We start from the raw sequence: 24,144 nt of genomic DNA on the forward strand, positions 1-24,144 counted from the left end.
AGTTCAAAGGGCTTTAAAATTAAACTCAGACAAGCAGCAGACGGTAAATGTGACAGGAACTAAATAAGAGCATCTCCTCATCAGCTGTCTGCCTCCTACAAGCCTGCTACTTTCATTAGATCCTCACCAAAAATAACACTCCTACCGCTCTGCCTCCGACACCTCCACATTCTCTCCAGCTTTATCAATCCTCTCAGACACAGAGGCTCCTGTTGAGCCCTGCAGCCCATCACCTACACAATCCTTACAGCGGAGGACAGCTGGACAGTAACACTAAACGATAAAGAAAGATATGGAACACTGTAAATGCACCGAGGAGACGGAGTATTTAATGAGCAAGGTCAGTGGTATAAATGGCAACTGTGACTGACTATTAGCAATGTGTACAAAACAAAACTGAAATATCCAAACCTTGTTATCTCTTTAAAAAGGCACAATGAATCAAATGCTCCTTGATATTTTAAAATGTAAAAGCTTAATCTAACTCAAACCTTCCTTCCAAACCCAAAGCGCCCATTTATTTAAACTAAACTGCAAATATAATTTCTGATGTTAGACAAACACTTCACCCGTTCACCACGGTACTTGGCTACTGAGTGACCAGAAACTTGAGCACAATGGGGAGAAAGCTTGATAGTTGCTATTGTACCAGATTCAGAGAAATTACCACCAGAAAAATTAAATATAACCATAAAATGTGCTGACCACTTTAAGATTAAAAGAGGGTTCCCAACTTTATTATTAAATAATAAATAATAATTTAATGTATTAAAATTAAGTATCAACTAAATTTTAATAAGCTTACGTATATATTCTATTTTGCTAGATTTTTTTTTTTCATTTCATTTTAGTTTATTTCTAATCACATGCCCACTGAAGGTCCTTCAAATATCACTAATGTCAAACTCCGGATTAAAGGAAGAAAAGGTTGAGAAGAAAAAGATTGTGAAGGTCAGTATATCCAACTGAGCTGATTTAGTGTCTGATATCTAAAGGTTCAGCTTAATTCATCAAAGAACAAGAACTCAAGGAGGAGTATACATTAACGCTTTTGAAAAGGTGAGAGAATGAATCCAATACATACTACCTCTTTGTAACCCGCTGACCTCTTGTATCCCTTTCAGTATGCCTATAAATTTGTTTCAGCTTTAACTAGACAGACAAGAGGAAATAAGCAAATAAACTAATTGGGTGCCAGAAGGGGGTAATAACATTGTCTGGAGACCTTTGAGAAAAAGCCTCCCTTCAGACTCAGTTTTAGTGTGGAGCATCACAAGTCAACTGAACTGTCTACTGAGACATTGATAGAACAGACTCCAGTTATATAAGCAGGTGCAAATGATTCATGGGTTTTGTGTGGGGTCTGTCACAAAAACATTTGGTGAATGATTAAACTTTGCCATACACATCTAAATGTTCCTATATACATAATGTATGAAAGGTATAAGAGCTATACATAAGGTTAAGACTTATGACTCAAACACATCTAAACATGGATATTCAAATTAAAAAAAAAAAATGTCAATCAGTCTGCCCTACTTAGAAAATATGAAACAAATGCAGATCAAAATAAACTGATAATAAAACTGAATATGGAAAAAAGAGAGATTTAATAGATGGATAGATAGAGAGATAAATATTATATATATAACTTAATAATTATTTATATATATATATATATATATATATATATATGTGTGTGTGTGTATATATATATATATATCTATATATATATACAGTACAGGTCAAAAGTTTGGAAACATTACTATTTTTAATGTTTTTAAAAAAGACGTTTCTTCTGCTCATCAAGCCTGCATTTATTTGATCAAAATACAGAAAAAGATTTAATATTGTGATATATTATTACAATTTAAAATAATTGTTTTTAAATTTATTATACTTTAAATGATCATTTATTTTCTGTGATGCAAAGCTGAATTTTTAGGATCATTATCACATGATCCTTTAGAAATCATTCTAATATGATGATTCATTATCAAAGTTGGAAACGTTGGAAAGTTCTGCTGCTTAATATTTTTTCAGAACATGTGATACTTTTTTAGGATACTTTGATGAATAAAAAGTAAAAAAAAAAAAAAAAAAGAAGCTATGTTTTTAAAATATAAATATTTTGTAATAACAATATACACTACTGGTCAGTAATTTGGGATCAGTATTTTTTTTTTTTTTTTATAAAATCAATACTTTTATTCAGCAAGGATGTGTTAAATTGATAAAAATTGATAGTAAAGAAAATATATTATTAGAATATATATTATTAGAATTTGTTTTTATTTTGAATAAATGCAGTTCTTTTTTTACCTTTTATTCATCAAATATATTAGACAGCAGAACTGTTTCCAACACTCATAATAAATCAGAATATTAGAATGATTTCTAAATGATCATGTGATAGACTGGATGTTACATGTGACACTGAAGGCTGGAGTAATGATGCTGAAAATTCAGCTTTGCATCACAGGAATAAATTATTTTTTAAAAGTATATTCAAATAGAAAACTATTATTTTAAGTCGTAATAATATTTCACAATATTACTGTTTTTTTTTTTCAAATAAATGCAGGCTTGATGAGCAGAAGAGACTTCTTTCAAAAACATTAAAAATAGTAATGTACTATATTAATTAATTCTTAGTATATATAATAAATATATAAAACATAATAAATAATAAATTAATATAATACATACTATATAAAATAATTACTAATAAAAATAATAAATACTCTCTCTCTCTCTCTCTCTCTCTAAACAAAAGAAAAATTCAATAAACAGTGTACTGTGTGTGTACACCTCTAAAATCAGCACTTTCTCTCAAAAGGAGTATGGAATAAGCAGAGGCCATTCCCCAACAACAAAACAAAACAAACAAACAAAAAAGTCGTTTCATAATATACAAAAAACATATTAACATCCATTATAAATTACACTAATAGGTTACCAATAATGTATAAAGATAAAAATTAAATATATTAAGACCAATAACAAAATGAATAAATATTGACAGTCTTGCTCTAACAACGACAAAACGCGATTGATGCCACACTCACCACAGATGATCATCAGGAAGGGAAGCACGCGCATGGCTTCACGATGAGCTCCCTTCAGCTGCCGCGCGTCTCTAAAATATGAAAATCACTGTCAGCTGTCACACAACTTCAACTTATCATATTTGTAACTACTAGACAAAGTGTACTTTCACATGAAAGCTTCAGTAATATCAGTAATAAAACACAAGCATGCGTATGCAGTTACTAATGCTGGAAGCGAGTGCTCACATGTTTACTGTGATGTTGTCGATGGTCAGGCTGTTCTTTAAGCCATTGAGACTTTGAGCGCTATCAGAGCCAGACGGACTTTCTGAAGTCCTGTTACAGCCGCGGAAATGACCGATGGAAATCACGCACTGGATTCAAGAGATCCCCGCTAAAGGTGAATCAACACAGTCCTTAGGCAATGTCACCGACTCATTTAGGAAAAATAATCCACTACTTATTTTCCAGAGCGCCCACATGAACGCGCGTAGTCCAACAGGAATGCGCGCGCTTCTGAAAAACTGATTTAAAAGGACTCTCACAGTAAGAAGTATACCAATATCCGATTAAATTTTACACAATACTGTATTCGTTTTTTTAATAGATTTAGGTTTAGGAAAGCTGCATGATCGATTAAGCAACCATTTATATATTTATGCAAATAACCAATAAAAAAGACCTTTATGTTAAACATTGCCCAAACAAGTGTAATAAAACCCACAAAATGAGAGCCCCATAATAATAATAATAATAATAAAACAAGCTAGATTTTGTCAGCAAAACTTTATAATCACTTTATTTAAACTTTATAATCACTTTATTTAAAATAAATAATAATAATAATAATAAAACAAGCTAGATTTTGTCAGCAAAACTTTATAATCACTTTATTTAAACTCATTAATATGAATTCATTATATAATGCTTTTAAGATGTGTATGTGTCTGTACTCAAAACTGGATATAGCCTAATTTTACTCAGGTGATCTATCAAACATAATTTTTCTCATGAAATGTACAGGACCTATTGTCCAGGACTATCAGGAGAAGAGCAGTTAAACATATGATGTGAAACAAATATGGGATTCAGTGGTATCATATGAATCAAAGCTCAGAATCAGCTAAAGCCACTGATCCAAACACAGACAGGATTACTCTAGACTAGAGAAATGAACTTGTCCTGCCTAACACTAACAGACACAGGAAGGACGATGCAGAGACAGAAAAGCCAGTGGGCTCAGCTTTAAAGGTGCAATATATAATGCTGAAACAAACCTGAAATTCTGAAATATGCGTTAGAATCATAAACATGAGGACTGATATTATGTTTCATTGTAATGTGTCCCACCGATGCACTTTTTCTACATTCTCTATCGCCCCCTCCTGTACTAAACATGTAATACATTAAAGAACTGAGTCTGTTTCTGCATAGAAATAAAACAAAACAGTAACTTTTGAATTCCATGCCAAAGGTTTAATGTGTTCATATATGTCTTATACGCAACATAAAAATTATGGTGTTAGGCACTTCAGTGTGTAAATGCAACTACAGTTAAAAAGTCATGGTCGGTAAGATTTTTAAAAATGTATTTGAAAGAAGCCTCTTATGCTCATGAAGGCTGCAAAAATCTATAAATAAGTAATGTTATGAAATAACATATATTAACATATATTTTCAAATGTATTATATTCCTGTGATGGCAAAGGTGAATTTTCAGCAGCCATTCAGGATTCTTTGATGAATAGTTCTCATCTTAGTTGTTATCTTTTGTAACATTCTAAATGTCTTTAATTTCACTTTTGTCAAATGAATGCATCCTTGCTGAATAAAAGTGTTAATTTCTTTTCAAAAAAATCTTACTGGCCCCAAACATTTGAAGAGCAGTGCATGTTTTTGGCCACTAGGCTACACAACAGTCGGTCTGCAGCTCATTTAGTACAGTGGTTCTCAAACTGTGGTCTGTTTGGTTGATTTTTGACACTGTTAACATTAAATAACATACCTGATGGTTCTGCCAATGTATGTAAGTATTTGTTTCATTTTCTTAGCTAGCAAAAAGTTTGCTAGTTTCAATAAAATAAGAACAAAACAGCAGTTTAGGAAAAAATATGAATTGGTGACTCGAGTCAGGAGCAGTGAAAAGGACATCAAATGAGACCGACGCCTGAAAAAGTTTGAGAACCACTTAGTATGGTCGATATTTAGTAAAACATATTTAGTATGATGACGATAAGACCTAGTGCTCCATTCTGAAGTTTGTCATCAACTTCACAACAATTAAGTAGCAAAGCTGCTGATTCGTAAATGAAACAGCAATTTGGGCTGTAATGAAACAATATATATCACACAGAGGGTGATTGAGAAGATAAGTTGATTTCTGATTTCAGGCTTTTGTCATTTATTTACAGTTCCTACTGACAATTGTTGTAGCCCTTGACTCTTAATAGGATATATTCTCTGACTTCTGTAACATTTTTCTCCAGATCTGCCAGTTCATCCCGCTGCTCCTGCAGTTCCTGCTCGTTCTTGTTAAACTTTCTCTCCAGGTCTTCAAAAGAGGGACAGAAAAACAAGACGATGAGAAAAGAGCCAAACAAAGTCAAATAACTGTTGAATAAAATTTTTCAAATTTGTCATTGAGTTTAAAACAAAATAAGAGCATAAAAAACACTCGGCATAACACTTGGCTCATAGCTTCAGTAAATGATCAATGCATTTGGACACATACTTCTGAGGGTTTCCATGTCCTTGGTGGCCTTCTTCAGCAGCTCCTCTGCTTCTTTCTTCATCTCCGTGGCTTTCTGGTTAATGTCACCTTCTCCTGTTCCTCCCACGGAGTCCACCTTCTTTTTCAGCTCCTTATACTTATTCTCAGCATTTGCCAGTTCCTTTTAAACACAAACATGCATACACAAATAACATTAAATGTTCATTTCAGAAGCTCTAAATAAATATAGCTAGACGTGCACACACATACAGTACACATACCTCTTGAAGTCCAGCAGCCTCTTGAGTTGCACTGTCAGACTGAGCTTTGGCATCTGTTGTCATCTCCCTGTTCTGCTCCGTTTTATTTTTCAGTGAATCTACTCCATTTGACAAATTGGCCAATCGCATCATCACATCCATGAGGTTTTTTTCTAAATTTGAGAGTTTGTTGTTCACCTGTTCAGGGAAGGGATAGGCAGGAGATTAGATCAAATTAGACACTACGAGTCAATAGTTTTGGGATCTTTTTTTTTTTTTAAAGAAATAAATACTTTTTTTCTGCATGGACAAATTAAACTAATCAAAAGTGACAGTAAAGACATTTATAATGTTACAAAATATTTATATTTCCAATAAATGCTGTTCTTTTGAACATCAAAGAATTCTGAAAAAAAAAAGTTTCCACAATAAATATTAAGCAGCACAACTGTTTTCAACATTGATAATAACAATAAAATAAATCTTTCTTGAGCAGCAAATGAGCATATTAGAATGATTTCTGAAGGATCATGTAACACTGGAGTAATGATGCTGAAAAATTCAGCTTTTCATCACATTACATTTTAAAATATATAAAAACAGAAAATGTTAAATTGTAACAACATTGTACTGTTTTTACAGAATTTTTTAAATAAATGCCATCTTGGTGAAAATAAAAGACTTCTTTCAAAAACATTTTTAAAAATGCTAGTGTAAATAAGAAAAAAAAAATGTTAGTAAAAAAAAAAGAGAGAGAGAGAGAGAAACAGGAAACAATGTAGCAACATATATCAGTTTTACCATAGTAGTGATGTTTTGGGCATTCTTGAGGTTTTCCTGGGCTGTGGTCATTTTCTTCTCAGCAATATTTATGGCATTCTGAGAAGTTTTAAGTGCTTCTTTAGTTTTATTGATGTTATCGCTCACCCCTTCAGCATTTGCCCTGCACCAACACAAAATCACACACACAAAATGTCATTTACTATACAGTATGTGGATTTCTGTGTACCAAAGTGAACAATGTTCTCTCTTGCTTACTTTGCATCTTGAGCTCTCTTAAGCAGATCCCTGACTTTGGCCAGTTTCTCTGAGGTGTGGTTGAACACTCCCTCCACACTGGTGAGGTTGGCGATGTTGGCTTTGATCTGCTTGATCAAGACGTTCTCTATTATGGTCCTGTTGACTGGCAAGGAGATCGCCAAAACCTGCTGGGCCACTTTTTCAATGCTTTCTGGATCTGCTCCCTTCTCTGAATATATCATGAGTTTTAGTATTAAAAAAGTATTTTTAAGGTTTTCAAATAAGTGATAATTAGGCATTTATGACAATTAAACATTTTAGAATGACAGTTCATGCAAAAATGTAAATTTATTATTTACTCACATGTATGTTAACATTAAAATTTAAATGATTTTCTTTTTTATCCATGGAACACAAAATATGTTGCAAGTTTGAACAAATATTCTAGTGCATCTTGTTACCAATCATGATGCACCAGGTTTGAATGTGTGCAAGTAGGAATAAAATTTTAGAGCTTTGCGGGGGAAGATTTAAGTAACTCAAACTGTCGTCTGTTGGATACATGTCGCTATTGCCATACTGTTATATAGACTACACTACTGTCAGTAAGAGGGTGTTTTTTTGTTTGTTTTTTTAATATTTTCCAAACTTTTGAAAGGTAGTATACATTTATGGTATTGTATGGAATTTCGAACAACACAAGGGTCAGCAAATTTTCATTTTTCGCTGAACTATTCCTTAACGCCTCTGCATTTCACACAACACAAAAACAATACTGAAGACACAATCACTGACCATTCAAAAAGTCTTTAATCTTCTTAATGAAGTCTCTAAATATATTGCTGGAGTTCTTAAAGAGTTCTTTCTTGCGCTGGGCTTTATCAAGTGTGTCCTTTGCTTGAGTCTTCACAGTCTGGGTAAGTGTGGTGATGTCTCTGAGCTGAGAGGTAAGCAGAGATTATTCAGGCTCTTTCACAAGCATATGCTCACACTGCACTAGCTTAAAGAAACAACGTTTACCTTTTTAGCAATGGTTTGTAGCTCCTCGCTGGTAGCGGTCATGTTCTTATGAACATCAGTAGCATTGTCCAGGGCCGTCACTGAGGCACCAACAGTTCCTTTACATCCTTTCCCTCCACACTTCAGCGCACCGGTACTGTTACGGCAGCCAGCTCCTCCACATGGGCTATTTGGGCAGCTACTATTTGCACTAGCAGTGCCATTGTCACCACATACCTTAAGGCATAAGAAAAACAAGAAACAAGAATGCGTCACTGATAAAGTTAATGTTTTTCTTACACTCTCTTCCAGGTCTCAAGCCAAAGTTTTGCTCAAAGTCTCTACCCTGTTGCTGAGGTCCTGGAGCTTTCGGTCTATCTCAGGAGCTTTTCCCTCCAGTTCAGACAAAGACTTATTATTGGCGAGGATTGTGCGGAGGAAGAGGTCCTTTCTCTCTTTCAGCAGGGCTTCAGTACGTTTACGTGTATCCTCAGACTGTTCCACAGGACTTTGGGGTCCATATACGGAGGCATAACAGCGCTTCTCTGAATTCAGTGAACTCTGGTAGTACTTGCGCACGTTTTCAAACTGGTCTGTAAAACAAAAATGACAAAAGACATTAACATGGGTTAAATGTTTTTAACAAAACTGTTGTGAATATGAATGAAAAGGTGGTTTTCCTGCCCATTTTCTGGGAAAAGGCTATGGAATGGGTCTAAAAATTGTAAAAAAAATTACTTCCCTAATGTATGTGGCATAGGGAAACAGGACATACAATAAAAAAAGGCTTTATTGACTTCAATTTTTGTATTGATTGGATGTTGAAAAGTAGATTTTACATTTTACAATGGAAGTGGAAGTTTGCTTAATAATACCCAACTAGTTATTTGGCTATTAGTTAATATTTAGCAATAGGGCAATAATGGCTAAAAAAAAAAAATAATGACAGAGGAACAATATATCTAGAATCACTTTTAGTAAGTTTTTTTTTTTTTTTTTGAGAAACGATATAATTATTGACATAATAATTAACTTCAAAGATGTCAAGCATTTAAAGCGGCAGACAACCAAACGGCAGTGAGAGTTTTTAATAAACAGAACGTTATCATCTGTTGATGTTTTCAATATAGTTATTGTTCATTCTTGGTGTGAACTGGAAACCTTAAAGGAAAGTCATTTCAGAAGAGGAATTTTGATGGAAAATTACAAAGTAATCAAGTAATTGAGTAATTGTTTTCTTTGGTTGATTTTGACTGGATGTTGAATTTAATAAATGTCATATCTTATATTTTTTTTCAACCAACACAACCAAAACTTCAGAAATAATACTTTACCTGCAAATGCAGTGAGATAGTTCTCTAGGTCCGTATGCACTGGTTGAAATGTTTTGTTAAAGTCTTTCAGTTCTTTATCCAGTGCAGTTAGGTTTCGTTTCAGAGCATTGTCAAGGTCTGCCGTCACATTCATATCCCGACTGACGCTCATCAGACGCCCATCAGTCAAAGCTATCTCCACTCTGAAAATATGTCCATTTAAATGGAGAACAATTACAATTATCCTGATGTAACGTGCAACCAAAGTCCAAAATTATACTCGCAAAGTGCCAAATAACACCAAAAATCCACTAACAATGCATAATAAAACAACAATAAAACAACTTTTGCAAAATAATTCATGGTTTAAATTAAACTGCAAGATTGCCAATACAACCCTTTTTAATGCAAGTGACACAAATGATTTTTAGGCCCTGTCTGCAAGGCTTACTAAAGTGAAATGACATTTACAGTACCGCCCACCATGTTCAGGCTTTACCTTAAGTCATCGATAGCCTGGCTTATTACGTTATAGGTTCCCTCTCGGTCTCCATCTCGAATCAGGTCTTGAACCTGTGCTAGCTTCTTCTCCAGTTCACGTATGCGGTCAATGCTGAGTCCGGGCACCTCACCCTTTTTCAGAATCATGGCAATGACACTCTTGATGTGGGTCAGATCCCGGCCGATCTGGCATATGGCATCATCACATTGCTGGAAGCAGGGATGGCAGGGAATGCACTTGGGGAAGTTTCCGGTAAAGCCATGGGCGCACTCATCACAGCGTCGTCCTGAAGCCTCCTTCTTACACACACATGCTCCTGTTACATGGTCACACTGAGCCATCTCGGACCCCAGAGGGTGGCAGTTACATTCTGATCAGAGGGAGATAAAGGAATAATGATATATACACCGAGAAGAAAAAGAAGATGTGTGTGTATGTGCACTACTCACCTTCACACTGCACTCTGGGATCACCCCAGTGCAATGCCTCACATTCATTACACTGTCGCCCTCCCAAACCTGTCTGACAATGACACTGACCATTGAACTACAAGTACATAGAGAGGAAGAGGAAGAAAATCATTAAGCCATGAAAACAATCAAATCCAAGACCCTCTTCAGACAAAAAAAAAAAAACTTAATTAGAAATGAGATTAATTAATTATACATAAAAAATAAACATAATCTGAAGCATCTTTGAACGTAACGTAAGCCTAAAATGCCTGATACAACTGTTCAATGTAGTAAATATTCAGTTATCTAAAGAGTCTAATTTGTCTTTTTAATTTTACATTTAATTTTAAATGTTATGTTTAAATGTATTTTTAATTTTTGTAAGAAACACTACAGTTGAAATGTTTGGTGTCGTAATATTTTGAAAGAAGTTTCTTATGCTCATCAAGGATGCATTTATTTGATACAAAAAAAAACAGTAAAAACAATAATTTTGCGAAATATTATTACAGTTTAAAAATATAGCTGCAAGCAGCAATTACAAGGCCAAGCACTACAGAAGCAAGCCTCAGACCAACTGCAGGAATGAGTAATTAAAACCATTTTAAGATTATTTTAGTCAAAATGGCTGAAAAATCATAAATACAACACCTAGTAATATGATTTATTAGCTTATCACTTTTGACCAATAGTAGCGCTGTTACCAAATTAATGTGGCATGGTCAGTGTGAGGTGACAATGGCAATTACAAAGTTTGGTGTCAATATGTCAAATTTGCAGAGATACAGCCTCAGATGCAGTTTGGCACTATGCCTAAAATTTGTAGCGGCGCTGTACAAAATCTGTTTTGTTTATCGACACGAAATACATACATTTTTGTAACCACAGTCTGAAGATCATCTGACTTGATTTTGGTGAAATTCTAACCAACAGTTGATAAGTTAAAAAAAGTAGGTTTTCAACATAAATCAAAATGGCGGACAGGAAGATTGGCTGACTATGGCAAAATTGGTATCTATGTTGTTGGCATGACCCGAGGAATATTTTCATACCAGTTTCATTACAATAGGCTAATGCAATCAAAAGTTATTAGCATTTTTTTGGAAATTTAATAATCAACAGTTAATTAATAGTTTATTAGTCTTGACCAATAGGTGGCGCTATTACCAAATGAATGTGGCATGGTCAGGGTGAGATGATAATGGCACATACAAAGATTTGTATCAACATGTCAAATATTTGCAGAGATAAAGCCTCAGATGGAGTTTGCCACCGTGCCTAAAATTTGTAGCAGTGCTGTACGAAAACGTTTCGCTTATCAACACGAAATCCATAACGTTTTGTCACTACAGTCGGAAAATCATCTGACTCGATTTTGGTGAAAATTGGACCAATGGTCGAGGAGGAGTTCGAAAAAGTATGTTTTCAACATACATCAAAATGGCGGACAGGGAGTTCGGAATGTCTTAGTGAAAATTTATCTTTGTTGTGGGCATGACCCAAGGAATATTTTGACACCAGTTTCATTACGATAGGCTAATGCAATCAAAAGTTATTAGCATTTTTGGAAATTTAATAATTAACAGTTAATGAATGGTTTATTACTCTTGACCAATAGGTGGCACTGTTACCAAATTGATGTGGCGTGATCAGTTTGAGGTGACAATAGCACATATATAGTTTGATGTAAATATGTCAAAGCATTGCAGAGATACAGCCCTCAGATGCAGTTTGGCATCTTTCCAGCAAATTCGTTGAAGTGCTAAAATCCATACGACACAAAATCCATAACGTTTTGCCAGCATGGTCTGAAGATGATCTGAGTCAAATTTATTGAAAATCGGACTGACGGTCTAGGAGGAGTTCGAAAAAGTAGGTTTTCAACATAAATCAAAATGGTGGACAGGAAGTTCAGTCAATTATGGCAAAAATTGGTATCAATGTTCTCAGCATGATCCAAGGAATCTATCAAAATCAGTCCCATTACAATAGGCTAATGTAAGCAAAAGTTATTATCATTTTTATAAACGTCATTATAACTTATGACCACAAGTTGGCGCTGAACCCAAACTTTTTGAGTACCACCAGGGCATGGGGTCAAAGATGCTTACCGAGTTTCGTTAGGATACGTCAATGTGTTCATAAATTATAGCATTTTATAACAAAATTCAAAATGGCCAACACCCAAAATGGCTGACATGGAAAAAATTGGATATCATTGGACTTGGCATAATGCATCAAATCTAAAGAGACCAGTTTTGGCATTTTTGGCCCAACCATTCAGATGTTATAAGCAAAAATATGCATTTTTCATATCTCCTGACCACCAGGTACAGTGCCGAAATGCTGCAAGTAGTCTCAGGTCATGCTTGTTATAACACACACCAAGTTTGGTCTCAATATGCCTAACCGTTGCGGAGATATAGCCTCACATGCATTTTTGAGTGCTTTTCATAGAATTCTTTCGCATGTTAATCAAGAATGGTTGGACGAAACAACTTGAATTCCACTTGAAGATAATCTGGTTCAATTTTCATGACAATCGGTGCAACAGCCTAGGATGAGTTCGAAAAAGTAGGTTTTACGAACAATTAAAAATTGTGAAAAAACTAAACCTTAAACTAAACCATTTTCTGACCTACGTTTTAAAAGTTATTAGCATAAACATGAGTGCAACTTTGGACAAGTGATGGCGCTAGAGAGTTTGAGTTAGAGACGCCAAATTTGCTATGGTGACTTTTCTCACTGTCCTCTATCAGTGTGCCAAATTTCACAACTGTCCCGCAAGTGGTTCTATGGGCTGCCATAGACTTGCGGCGGAAGAAGAAAAAGAAGAAAATCCTACTGACGGATACAATAGGTGCCTAAGCACCTTCGGTGCTTGGCCCCTAATAACAATTTTCTATTTTATTCCTGTGATGGCAAAGCTGAATTTTCTGCATCCATTAATATAGTTTTTATTGTGGCAGATCGTTTATGCATTACAAAAGACACAAGAAACATTTCTTATTATTATCTTTAATGAATTTAATAAATTAATTTAGCAAACAACATGCGGTTTAAATCATTTCAAGTTTAGTAGCACTATGTTTTTGGATGTTTATGCATTACAAAAGACAGTTGCCATGTATATTTCACCACATTTGGGGGTTTGAAAACCCCTGTTGTAATGTATAGTCACATCTGTTCATGTCACATTATACCTTGACCTTCATCTGTTTATTGTCGTTTATTGCTTTATGTTGAGGTTTCAATTTTGAGAGACTAACCCTGATAAAATAAAGATGTAACGATAAATAAAGATACTGTATGTCACTAAACATACCATGTTGCAGTGGGTACTGAGGGCATTTGGATGGGCACATTTACAGGGCTCACATCCACTGTCTGAGCCGAAGTTCCAGTGGTTGGGGGTGCATTGGTCACAGTTGTGACCCATGATGTTTGGTTTGCAGGGGCATTGACCAGTCTGTTTATCACAGTGACACACTCCATCAGTACAATAGTCCTCTAAAGTGCCTGCAGTTACACAAGTACAGCCTGCAGGACGAGACAGAGTGCAAAATTAGATATAAATGCATGAATTACTTCATTTAAAGGTATCATATAATGTGATTTTAATATTTCCTTTATCTTTGTATTGTTACAAGCTGTCCGTGAATAGATAAGATCCCTGAAGTTGCAAAGACTAAAGTCTCAAACCCAAAGAGATATTCTTTATAAAAGTTAAGACTCATCCATGCCCTCCTAAAACGCCTCGTCTAAACATGCCCCTACGCTACGTCACTGTGAGGGAAGATTTGCATAACACCGCCCAAATGTTCACGCAAAGAAAGAAGGCGTAACTTTGATTCTCGCTGTAGTATTGTTGCCGCAGAGCGAAACTACTTTGTTTGGTCTTCCAAAAGAGGACACACTCACAGCCTGTAAGTACATTTTCATATTTAAAGGATTTGCCACTGATGATTCAAACACGGGTTTTGAGTAGTGTACAGCAATGCTAGTTGTTTGTCGTTTCTCCGATCACAAATGCAGACATGGTTTTATGTTTACATGGCGTGATGCAACGCAACGCGTAAAAACACAGTATAAGTCATTATAATCAGTAATTATGTCCCCACTGGATGCTACAAATACATCGTTTGTAATGGGTTTTATTGGTTTTGTCTCGCCGCGCTGGGACTCGGCATCACACACAACGCACTGGATATCTGGCCAATCAGAGCACACCCTGCTTTTCAGAGCGATGAGATTTGTAAAAATCGACACGTTTCAGAAGGCGGGGCATAGAGTAGAAACAATAATGCACAGTATGTGGAAAATAATGTGTTTTTTTTTTAACCTTAAACTGTATAAACACATTTCATCACACCAAATTCACATAATAATGTTGTCTTATTTATGTCTTTTAATATGTCTATTTAAACAACGTCATATGACCCCTTTTTACAAAAAATGCTTTGAAGCTTTAGAGTCACTGTACTTACGCCTACAGTCCTGAGCGAGTGCGTTTCCATAGTAACCTGGTTTACACTCAGAGCAAGAGTGGCCGTCTGTGTTATACAGGCACTTGAGGCATTGGCCAGTTCGTGGGTCACATGACTCTGGGTCTTGGGGGTCAATGTTCCCGTTGCACTGGCATGGCCGACATGTCCCACCAGGCTGCTTAGGATCACCATAGTAACCGGGTGCACAGAGATCACAGTGAGGACCTTAGAGAGGACACTGTCAGTAAAACTACTTAATGAGAATTAAAACCTGCTGATTTAGTGACACTATTTTACCTGCATATCCTTCACCACACTGGCAGAGGATCTGATTGGAGGCATAATCTGTAAGACAGGAAGCACCATTGGAGTGTCCGCTGTCAGGGTGTCCTGGACATGGACAGGGGCGACAGTGCTCACCAGAACCCAATATTGGGTTACCATAGAAACCGTTTACACACCTAAGTAAGAAAGGGCAGAATAATAGATGCACTTCTTTAGAGAATAATATCTTATTCATTTTATTTCTAACTAATCTCTAATTACATTAAGACTACATTTTCTCTCACTACTGTACATTTATTACAGGGTAGCCTATGGATATGTGCATATTATTAGTATCATACCATACATTTATTATTACAATAAACATATTTCATGGAGCATTTTGACCCTTCAGAATTCATACCACTATGCTGATTTGCTGCTCATGGAACATTTCTTATTATTATCGATGCTGAAAACCATCGAGCTGCTTAACATTTTTTGTGGAAACCATGATGCTTTTTTTGTCAGGATTCTCTGACAAATACAAAGTTCAAAGGACTGTTTATTTGAAATAGAAACTGTAAAAATCTAAAATTATTAATTTTTTGATCAAGTTATTGTATCCTTGCAGAATAAAATCAACAAATCTTACACTACCTTTCAAACATTTGGAGTCAGCATCTAATATAGATATATCTATATTTATTAATTAATTAACTTACTTTAATAACTTTCTTGCGATCATATTTGACATATAGATTGTGGCTGTCTCAACCTCCTTTGCAAAGCATGCATTACATTGTGACTTCAATCAGTGACCCAAATGTAGTTTGTCATTGATTTCGTCTCACTGATATAGTCAGTGCATTGACCACATTAAGCAGTCTCTCACCTCTCACACAACTGTCCAGCTGTGTAGTCTCTGCACTCATAGCAGGCACCTGTTTCAGGGTCACAGGTCTCCGCATGGCCGTTACACTGGCACTGTCTACAGTTTGGAAATCCCCACTGACCTGGCTGGCATTCCGAGCACTGGCGGCCAGTCGCCCCATGCTGGCACGGACACTGGCCCGTCACAGGGTCACACTGATGCCCCACAGAGCCCTGAGAGTGGCAGTCACATACTGTTGGAGACAGAGAAAAGGGAGTGAGGGACGATGCGAAATTTGTCAAATTTAATTTAATTAAAATCTTAAACTAACATTTGTGAAAAAAAAATAAACAGTTACAATATAAAAAGAACATTGATGGCCCTATCAAAGGTGTCTATCAAATAAATATTTTTACACTATCAACGTGTTTTCATTTAAATATCAATTAATATGCTTATTCTCCTCTGACAATAAAAATTGTCTCACCAGTGCAGCCATATGGCCCAAATCTGAATGTCCCCGGTGCACACTGATCACATTTACGGCCAATAATATTGGGTTTACAGTGACATTGACCTCCGATTTTGTCACACTCTGCACTCAGTGAACCCTGAGGGTCACACTGACATGCTGCAGAAACAAAAAGTTCAAACTATTACCACTTTTTAGGAAGCCATTCTTAAGAATCTAAACAACAGCATAATAAATTGACGTGTTGTGATGTGACTGTTGTTTTGACTGGGCATTGAGGAAGGATCTTTGAGCTTTGACCCCATCACTGTGTGACTCACCCAGGGCACCGTTATAAATGATCGCGGAGATGCTGCAGATGAGTTTAGTGCACTGCTCGCCCAGCGCAGGCATCGGCACAGTCATGAAGGAATCCAAACACATGTACAACTCCATCTCCTGACGTCGACGTTCATCTAGGGCCTCGTCACCCTGGAAACCTGGAAGCTCTTCATACCTGGGTATCAGTACAAGCTGTGGGAAGAGAGAAAGAGTAAGTTTTTGTCATTATTAGATCAACAGAAATCTCAATACTTTAATATAATTACACCAGCAGGGGGCAGTGCTTGTATTACAGTAACTGTGGTTAGGAAATTGCACCACATGTATTCCTTGTTTTAAGCATTTAACAACTCCTTACTGAGTCTATCAGGGTGAAGGCGGTGGGATGCCGGTGAGACACAGCATGACGCTGGAAACGGATGGAAACCACATACTGGTTGTTTGGCTCAAAGCAAAAGGGCCTTGGCATGTCAACGTACCTGTAAAGAGTTGCAAACCATTACTAACAATATTTATGTACAGTACAGTCATGCATATTTCTTTCCCTTTACTCTACAAATAATTAAAAAATTTATTTGCAATGAGGTCCAAAAAATCTGATTGGGGTCCTAGGAAAATTTTTAAATTGAATGTCTAATTTAAATGTGTAAATAAAGTTTGAGGTTTTAAAAAAACGTAAAGTGAAAGTGGTGACATTTGCCAAGTATGGTAACCCATACTCGGAATTGGTGCTCTGCATTTAACCCATCCAAAAGTGCACACACACAGCAGTGAGAAGTGAACACACCGTGAACACACACCCGGAGCAGTGGGCAGCTATATATCCAGCGCCCGGGGAGCAACTGGGGGTTCAGGGCCTTGCTCAAGGGCACTTCAGCCATTGGGTATTGAGGGTGGAAGAGAGCGGTGTTTCATCACTCCCCCGCCACCTCCAACTCCTGCCACACTACAACCTCCGCCAGTCCAACCGAGACCATCAACAGCTGACCTATATCAACATAATCATATAATAGTTTTCCTTTTGGGTTACAAGAGTTTTAAAATTAAAATTAGGCCACAGCTGACCCCTTTTTTAATGATTTAATCCAAGACTGCATTTATTTGATCAAAAATACTATAAAATAGTAATATTATGAAATAATATTACAATTATAAAATGTAGTTTTCTATTTTAATATGTTGTAAAATGTTATTTATTCCTTATATATATTTGAAATCGAAACTTTTCAATTTAATGCATCTTTGTCAGTATATCGTAGAAATATGCAAATGCTATTTGAGATATTACAACTACTTCCATTCACAAACTAAACAACAATCAACGTCACCAGCACATACAGCTGCCTCATTTATCTATGCCAATCACTAAACTATCATAAATCATTCACTGAGTCAAAACCCCTTCCAACAACAAAAAAGCCACCCTTATTTATGTACCCTCAGTTAGACAGATGCTCCACCAGCCTGAAGTCTTATCTACTGCCTGGGTTTTAATTCCACATCGAAAGACTTAGACCAGTAATATATCCAGACTGAACTTCCTGAACTCGCCTGACTCCCTTTCCTCTTTTCATTTTCTCGTTTCTCCCACTTTCTCACTCAGCCAGAATCTTATTTTTTAATTCTCTCAGTGTTTGCTCAAAAGGGTATGCAGCTTTTGACAGAGTCTAATTTACTACTGCGTTCCCTGAGCCTTGGGATAAAGCCAGAAATCAGATTAGATTCAGATTACAATGGCCCCCAAAAACTCACCCTTACACTAAAAGAGATCAAAACAACTGCCATGGAACTCTGTTTCCCATGACGTGAGGATGGGTTAAACAAGCTTAAAAATAGTACTTTGTACATAATACGCAATAGTACAAAAGTCTACTTTACACTAAATATGAATGGAGTGCATACAAAGAAATATGAATGCATACTTGCATCCAAAAACAAAGCATTCCTGATGTGTCAGGTAAACACAGACACACACAGACATAAACACAATGATATCACCTCCTGTGGTGGGGCATTGTGACTGTGTACATCTGCTCTGTGGGCAGCATGTTTCCACAGCGGAGACTTGTGGGTAAATCCAGGGACGTGATGCTCACTAGAGCCTCCCAGTCCTCTGTGGACTGCATACAATCAAAAAGTATAGACAAGATGATTAATAATAACATTAATTTTAAACCATGGCTGATATTTTGGGATATCTTATTAAGTAAATACACTGCAAAGAGGAAAAAAAAACCTGTTTGTCTTGTTTTCCAGTACAAATATATCAGTGTTCTTTAATCAAGATTCATTTACTTGAGAAACAAAATGAAAAAACTCTGCAAAAAGTATCAAAATTAAATGAGTTCATGCTTAAAACAACAACAACAACAACAACAAAAAAAATTCTGTCAATGATGTAACCTCACTAGCAGATTTTTGTTTTCATGTTTTAAGATTAAACTCACTTAATTTTGATGCATTTTTTCAGAAAAACAAAACTTTATATCAAGTTATTTTCCCTCTTAAATGTGTATTTATTTAAGAATGTTTACACTGGAAATTTAGATGAAATACTAAGGAAGAAAATCATTTTGGACATTTAAACCAGTTTAAACTGGTATTTGTTTTTTTTAAAACATGGTAGCTGGGTCCTGTTCTAAGATGGTTCCATATGGGGATTACTTGTAGTTGGCATACTGTATAGCTGGTTGCTGTTTGTAGGTTGGTCTAAGATAATCTACCAGCTAGTAATCAGCTACTATGTTTCGAAACAATCTCTTAAGTGTTTCAGACCACACACCTCTGGCTCGTATCTGATCATAATATCATATTCCATAGCGTAAGGGATATTGCTGATGGTGAACTTGAGGCCAGCGCCATCTTTAACCCGAGCGAAGCCCGGCCCCGTCCATGTGACCATCTGACCCGGTTGTCTCTCTCTATGCACTCTATGCACCGTGTCTGCGCTGGACTGAAAACAGATTCACACATTCTTATTAAACTAGATACAGCAGTGTAGTGCAAGGTATGGATTGGCTGATGAAGGAGGAGGTGGAGTTATCTGAAGGGAAACTTACAGTTTGCTGCAACTGTCGGTCACAGTCAGTCTCAGCCTGAGGCCTTGGGTTGCCCTAAAAACAAGCACACAAACTTAAAATATGCAGTATATAACCAGAATATGTTTAATTAGCTATTGCATCCCACATTACAATGTGCTCAACTTCCAACTTCAAACCTTCCACTTCAAAATTTATCACTGCTCCAGAAATTTTTACCAAATGTGACTTGTAATGTCTTTTGCAACTCATTACCTGACCAAATGGCCTAAAGTTAAGACGTTTTTATACAAAATTGGATAAAAAATGCCTGAAGATACCTGAAGTAAACATGCGGTAGTCAAGTTACAATAAAGGATACTACTGGTATACAGTACAATGTACAGTACTCAATGCAAATAGTACACAGTATATACACTATAGTTCAAGTTTGGATCAGTAAGATTTTTTTTATAATGAAAACTTTTATTCAGTAAGGATGCATTAAATGGATCAACAGAAATGTTTTGGTTCTGTTTGAACTTTCTATTCATCCAAAATGTCTGAAAAAAGGTATGACAATTTCCACAATAAAAATATTCAGCATAAGTGTTTTTATTTATAATAAATATTTATAATAAATTTTTCTTGAGCAGCAAATCAGCATTTTAATTTGTAATAATATATTAGAATGATTTCTAAAGGATCATGTGACACTGAAGACTTGAGCAGCAAATCAGCATTTTAATTTGTAACAATATTTCAAAATAATCATATAACACAACCTTAAAAAGAACAAAAAACACATTTTAATTTGTAATAATATTTCACATGACTGTTTTTGCTGTATTTTCAAATGATCATATAATACAGCCTTACTGAGCATGAGAGTCTTTTTTTATCAACATTAAAAACATTCTTAACAACCCCAAACGTTTGAACACAACATTTCTGGAGAAAGGTAAGTGAGGTGGCAGGCGGTGAAAGTGTGAACTGGAATGATGATGGTGAAGAGACCTAGAGACTGTGAGAGACTGTGTGAAACAGACAGTGCTGATAGGTGTTTATATGTGTGGTGTGCATTAATAACGCTCTCTGACAGGCTGGCACCTCTTCTGCTCTCTGATCTTATTCTGGATCACTTCAGCTGTGGACTTGTGGAGCATTCTGCAGTTCGTCTGTGTGTTTGTTTGTGTATGCCACAGTGTGTCTGCACAACCAGCGCAGCACTGAGTTCCTGAGGGGGGGTACAGTGAACCATCCTGGGAAAACCTAAATAAATTATGATGAAAAACTGCCAATATGGAAAGAAAAATCATTTTTAAACCTTTATTTAAAATATTAATATACATATTTTTTAAATATTTATTTTAACTGAGAAACAAACTGGAAGGCCAAAATCTTGATTTAAGGGGGAAAAAGTTATTTTTGCACTGAATTTTTAACCAAAGTTATCACCAAACCCAAGTGTGACTGGATATGATGGTATCAGATAGACATGCTGATCTGATTGTTTTGTATCACAGAGCAGTGCCAGTCAAGGTACCTGAGGGTTCCACTCACATCAATAAAAACTGACAAAGTAGGTGGTTTTACATTTTACACATTACATCAACATTTATGGACTGAAAGATTCAGCTGAATTCTTTCACAGACATATTACTCGATCTATGTGCCTGATCCTGTTTTCATGACCCATGATACCAGCGTCACCCCCCAAGAGCAAAACAGACACATTCATAACAACAGGAAGATTTACTGTATATAGCAGTACCCTGATAATATGACATGAACTCTGCATAGTTTAGTCTGCCAAAAGGAAAAATAACACACAGTTAAAATGCCAGTAATAGGTGGACTTTAGAAATGTGATCTCTGTGCAACTGAGCAATATTACTCACTGGAAGAGCAGGATCATCAGGGGAGTGACCTAAAGCTTCCTCTGCTTCATACTTGTTATTATCCAAAGAAGCACAGAAAAACGTAGGCTGCACTTCAGAACACTGCCGACCAATCAGATGAGGCCGACACTCACACTGACCGTTGTCCATCCTGCATCTGAAGGTGAAGGAGAACAGAGTTTAGAGAAAACTGTCATGGATATCTTCAAAAAAATTCAAAAAAACAAATTAATAACTACTTTTCATAATAAAAAAATCACATAATATTCTGAAGAACCCAACAACTATTACAACATTTTTTCTACACAACATAACTTTTTCCTCTGTAAACTTTTTTACATTTTTTTTATTTGATAGATTTTTACTAATCATTTTTTGTTGTTGTTAAAATTGTATTTAACAGACATTATTTTTAAGTGTTTTTCATTTGTCTCAAAATGAAAAAAAACCCATTCAGTTCAGTTCTCTAAACAAACCAAAAAAAAAGATACAAAACGTTCACTGTTTTCACCTTGTAGTTCAGCACTTCCATTCAGTTCAGTTCTCTAAACAAACTAAAGAGTTCTTGACTTCAGTACCCATCCCAATCAAATCCCAAAAGAGTGCAGGACTTTAATCTTGACATATCAAAACTTCACCCAGATACCAGACACATCCTTATTGCTAATCAAGGGTAAACACACATTTAAATGCAATAACAGACATCAGTGACTCACCTGCTGCTGGTTGCTCCACCGAAGTCACAGTCGCAGGGTCTGCAGCCAGCCAGATCATTACTGAGTCCCCAGTATTCAGGCTGTACACAAACAAATACATACAGGCATTTTCTGAATTTTCAATATTAAAACTGCAAAAATATTATGCGGTGGTTATTGTTTAAGGAGAGAGTGAATTTAGTACCAGACACTGGTTGCAATAGCGGCCGGTTACGTATCTCTTACAGGAGCAGTCGCCACTGATCTGATCACATGGCGCATGCTGCATAGTGATGCCACGGGAGTCACAGTTACATGCTGCCAACGACATACACATAAACACAATAAATGTCATATGCAGAGGCCCCTTGGTGAGCATAAGAGACTTCTTTCAAAAACATGAACAGAATTTCTAGAGACCAATATTTTTTTTCTAGTTGTCAAATGTTAGTGGAACACATTCATAGTGAATGTGATGAACTTGAGAAGAAATGACTTCACATCCACTAAACGCACACAATCACTTACGCTGACATCCCAGTGGGTTGTCAAGGCTGAGTCCATAGTGACCCTCTTTGCAGTAGTCACAGCGCTGACCCCTGACGTTCTGCTTACAGCGACACTGACCGCCAATCATACCCAGATCCAGATCAGTATGACTGTCACAAACTCCACCCTCCACAGATCCCACCGGGTCACAGTCACAGGCTGCACACATACATAGGAAACAACATGAACAACAGGCAGGAGAAAACCATGCAAAAACGAAAAAAAAAGTCTCATGAAAATGAACAACTTACGGATACATGCTGCCGGGTCTCTGATGTCTCGAGTTGGATGCTGATAGTAAAAATGTTTACAGGTCTCACAGTTGTGGCCCATGGTGTTGTGGAGACAGTTGTCACACACACCTCCACTGACGTTCCCCGTAGCCAGATACACCGCCATGTCAAAGTGACACTGGTTGGAGTGACCGTTACAGTTGCATTCTGGGAAAAGTCACAAATTAAGACATATTTGCCATTTGTATTAGGATAAGTAAATCCATTTGTACAGGATCTTACCCCTGCATGTGTGTGTGTTATCAGTCTCGGCGGGCCTCCAGGGTGCATCATGGTAGAAATCTCTACAGCGCTCACAGTTTAATCCCACAGTGTTGTGCTTACACACACAATGTCCATGAATCTTTCCAATGAAAAGGATTGGATTTATTAAATAGTGTGCTTCATTCACAATCCAACAATAATCAAGCTGTTTTTAAATCAAAACTACAAATCAGTTTGACCGATACCCACCATGCCTGGATCCCTGGTGGTCACTCCGTGTACTGGTGCGCACTCTGACGCGTGACCATAGCAGAAGCAGCTCCCACGAACAACCAGCTCATACAGAGCATAGTAATATTTCTGCAGCACATCCGGACGCCGGTCAAGCAGGTTATCACCCAAAGTGTGCAGTTTAGTGAAGTTTATCCGTAGGTTAGTGATCTGCAACAAATCTGAGGGAAGATTGTTAACACACTGTGTGGTTGGCAACTGCATTATATGCAGTGCGGTATACACAAAATGTACACCTGTTATAGTAAACTCATAGTAAACTCACAAGTTGGCCATAGTTCACCCAAAAATTTTAATTTACTCTCAGCCTATTCAAAATAAGTTTGTTTCTTCATTGGAACAGATTTGGAGAAACTTGCTCACCAATGGATCTTCTACAGTGAATGGGTGCCGTCAGAATGAGAGTGCAAACAGATGATAAAAACAACACAATAATCCACACAACTTCAGTCCATCAATTACTATCTTGT

At 36.5% G+C, this 24,144-nt stretch overlaps 2 protein-coding genes across 3 annotated transcripts in view; both read right to left on the bottom strand.

Moving 5' to 3' along the window:
- The window catches only part of LOC109064189 (laminin subunit beta-2-like), a 32,441-nt gene extending 28,906 nt beyond the window's left edge, over positions 1 to 3,535 (bottom strand). Inside the window, exons 1-2 of the mRNA XM_042713030.1 lie at positions 3,297 to 3,535; positions 3,069 to 3,139 (exon numbers count right to left, since the gene is read on the bottom strand). Coding sequence (XP_042568964.1) covers positions 3,069 to 3,102 — 34 coding nt within the window. The 5' untranslated portion in view covers positions 3,103 to 3,139; positions 3,297 to 3,535. The remainder of the gene's footprint in view (positions 1 to 3,068; positions 3,140 to 3,296) is intronic.
- Positions 3,536 to 4,800: 1,265 nt separating this feature from the next.
- LOC109066020 (laminin subunit beta-1-like) overlaps positions 4,801 to 24,144 on the bottom strand; it is a 38,927-nt gene continuing 19,583 nt past the window's right edge. For both annotated transcript variants that reach the window (XM_042713032.1, XM_042713031.1), the window contains exons 8-35: positions 23,633 to 23,835; positions 23,402 to 23,522; positions 23,138 to 23,326; positions 22,866 to 23,045; positions 22,543 to 22,655; positions 22,359 to 22,438; positions 21,643 to 21,799; positions 19,784 to 19,837; positions 19,507 to 19,677; positions 18,723 to 18,844; positions 17,083 to 17,203; positions 16,724 to 16,916; positions 16,419 to 16,562; positions 15,953 to 16,184; positions 15,091 to 15,254; positions 14,794 to 15,018; positions 13,632 to 13,846; positions 10,304 to 10,400; positions 9,852 to 10,224; positions 9,374 to 9,555; positions 8,385 to 8,632; positions 8,061 to 8,276; positions 7,836 to 7,980; positions 7,059 to 7,269; positions 6,822 to 6,963; positions 6,042 to 6,218; positions 5,782 to 5,941; positions 4,801 to 5,601 (exon numbers count right to left, since the gene is read on the bottom strand). In XM_042713032.1, the coding sequence (XP_042568966.1) occupies positions 5,465 to 5,601; positions 5,782 to 5,941; positions 6,042 to 6,218; positions 6,822 to 6,963; positions 7,059 to 7,269; positions 7,836 to 7,980; positions 8,061 to 8,276; positions 8,385 to 8,632; positions 9,374 to 9,555; positions 9,852 to 10,224; positions 10,304 to 10,400; positions 13,632 to 13,846; positions 14,794 to 15,018; positions 15,091 to 15,254; positions 15,953 to 16,184; positions 16,419 to 16,562; positions 16,724 to 16,916; positions 17,083 to 17,203; positions 18,723 to 18,844; positions 19,507 to 19,677; positions 19,784 to 19,837; positions 21,643 to 21,799; positions 22,359 to 22,438; positions 22,543 to 22,655; positions 22,866 to 23,045; positions 23,138 to 23,326; positions 23,402 to 23,522; positions 23,633 to 23,835 (4,772 nt within the window). In that variant the 3' untranslated portion in view covers positions 4,801 to 5,464. The remainder of the gene's footprint in view (positions 5,602 to 5,781; positions 5,942 to 6,041; positions 6,219 to 6,821; positions 6,964 to 7,058; positions 7,270 to 7,835; positions 7,981 to 8,060; positions 8,277 to 8,384; positions 8,633 to 9,373; positions 9,556 to 9,851; positions 10,225 to 10,303; positions 10,401 to 13,631; positions 13,847 to 14,793; positions 15,019 to 15,090; positions 15,255 to 15,952; positions 16,185 to 16,418; positions 16,563 to 16,723; positions 16,917 to 17,082; positions 17,204 to 18,722; positions 18,845 to 19,506; positions 19,678 to 19,783; positions 19,838 to 21,642; positions 21,800 to 22,358; positions 22,439 to 22,542; positions 22,656 to 22,865; positions 23,046 to 23,137; positions 23,327 to 23,401; positions 23,523 to 23,632; positions 23,836 to 24,144) is intronic.

Source organism: Cyprinus carpio, chromosome A23, assembly GCF_018340385.1.
Source record: "Cyprinus carpio isolate SPL01 chromosome A23, ASM1834038v1, whole genome shotgun sequence".
Lineage (NCBI taxonomy): Eukaryota > Metazoa > Chordata > Actinopteri > Cypriniformes > Cyprinidae > Cyprinus > Cyprinus carpio.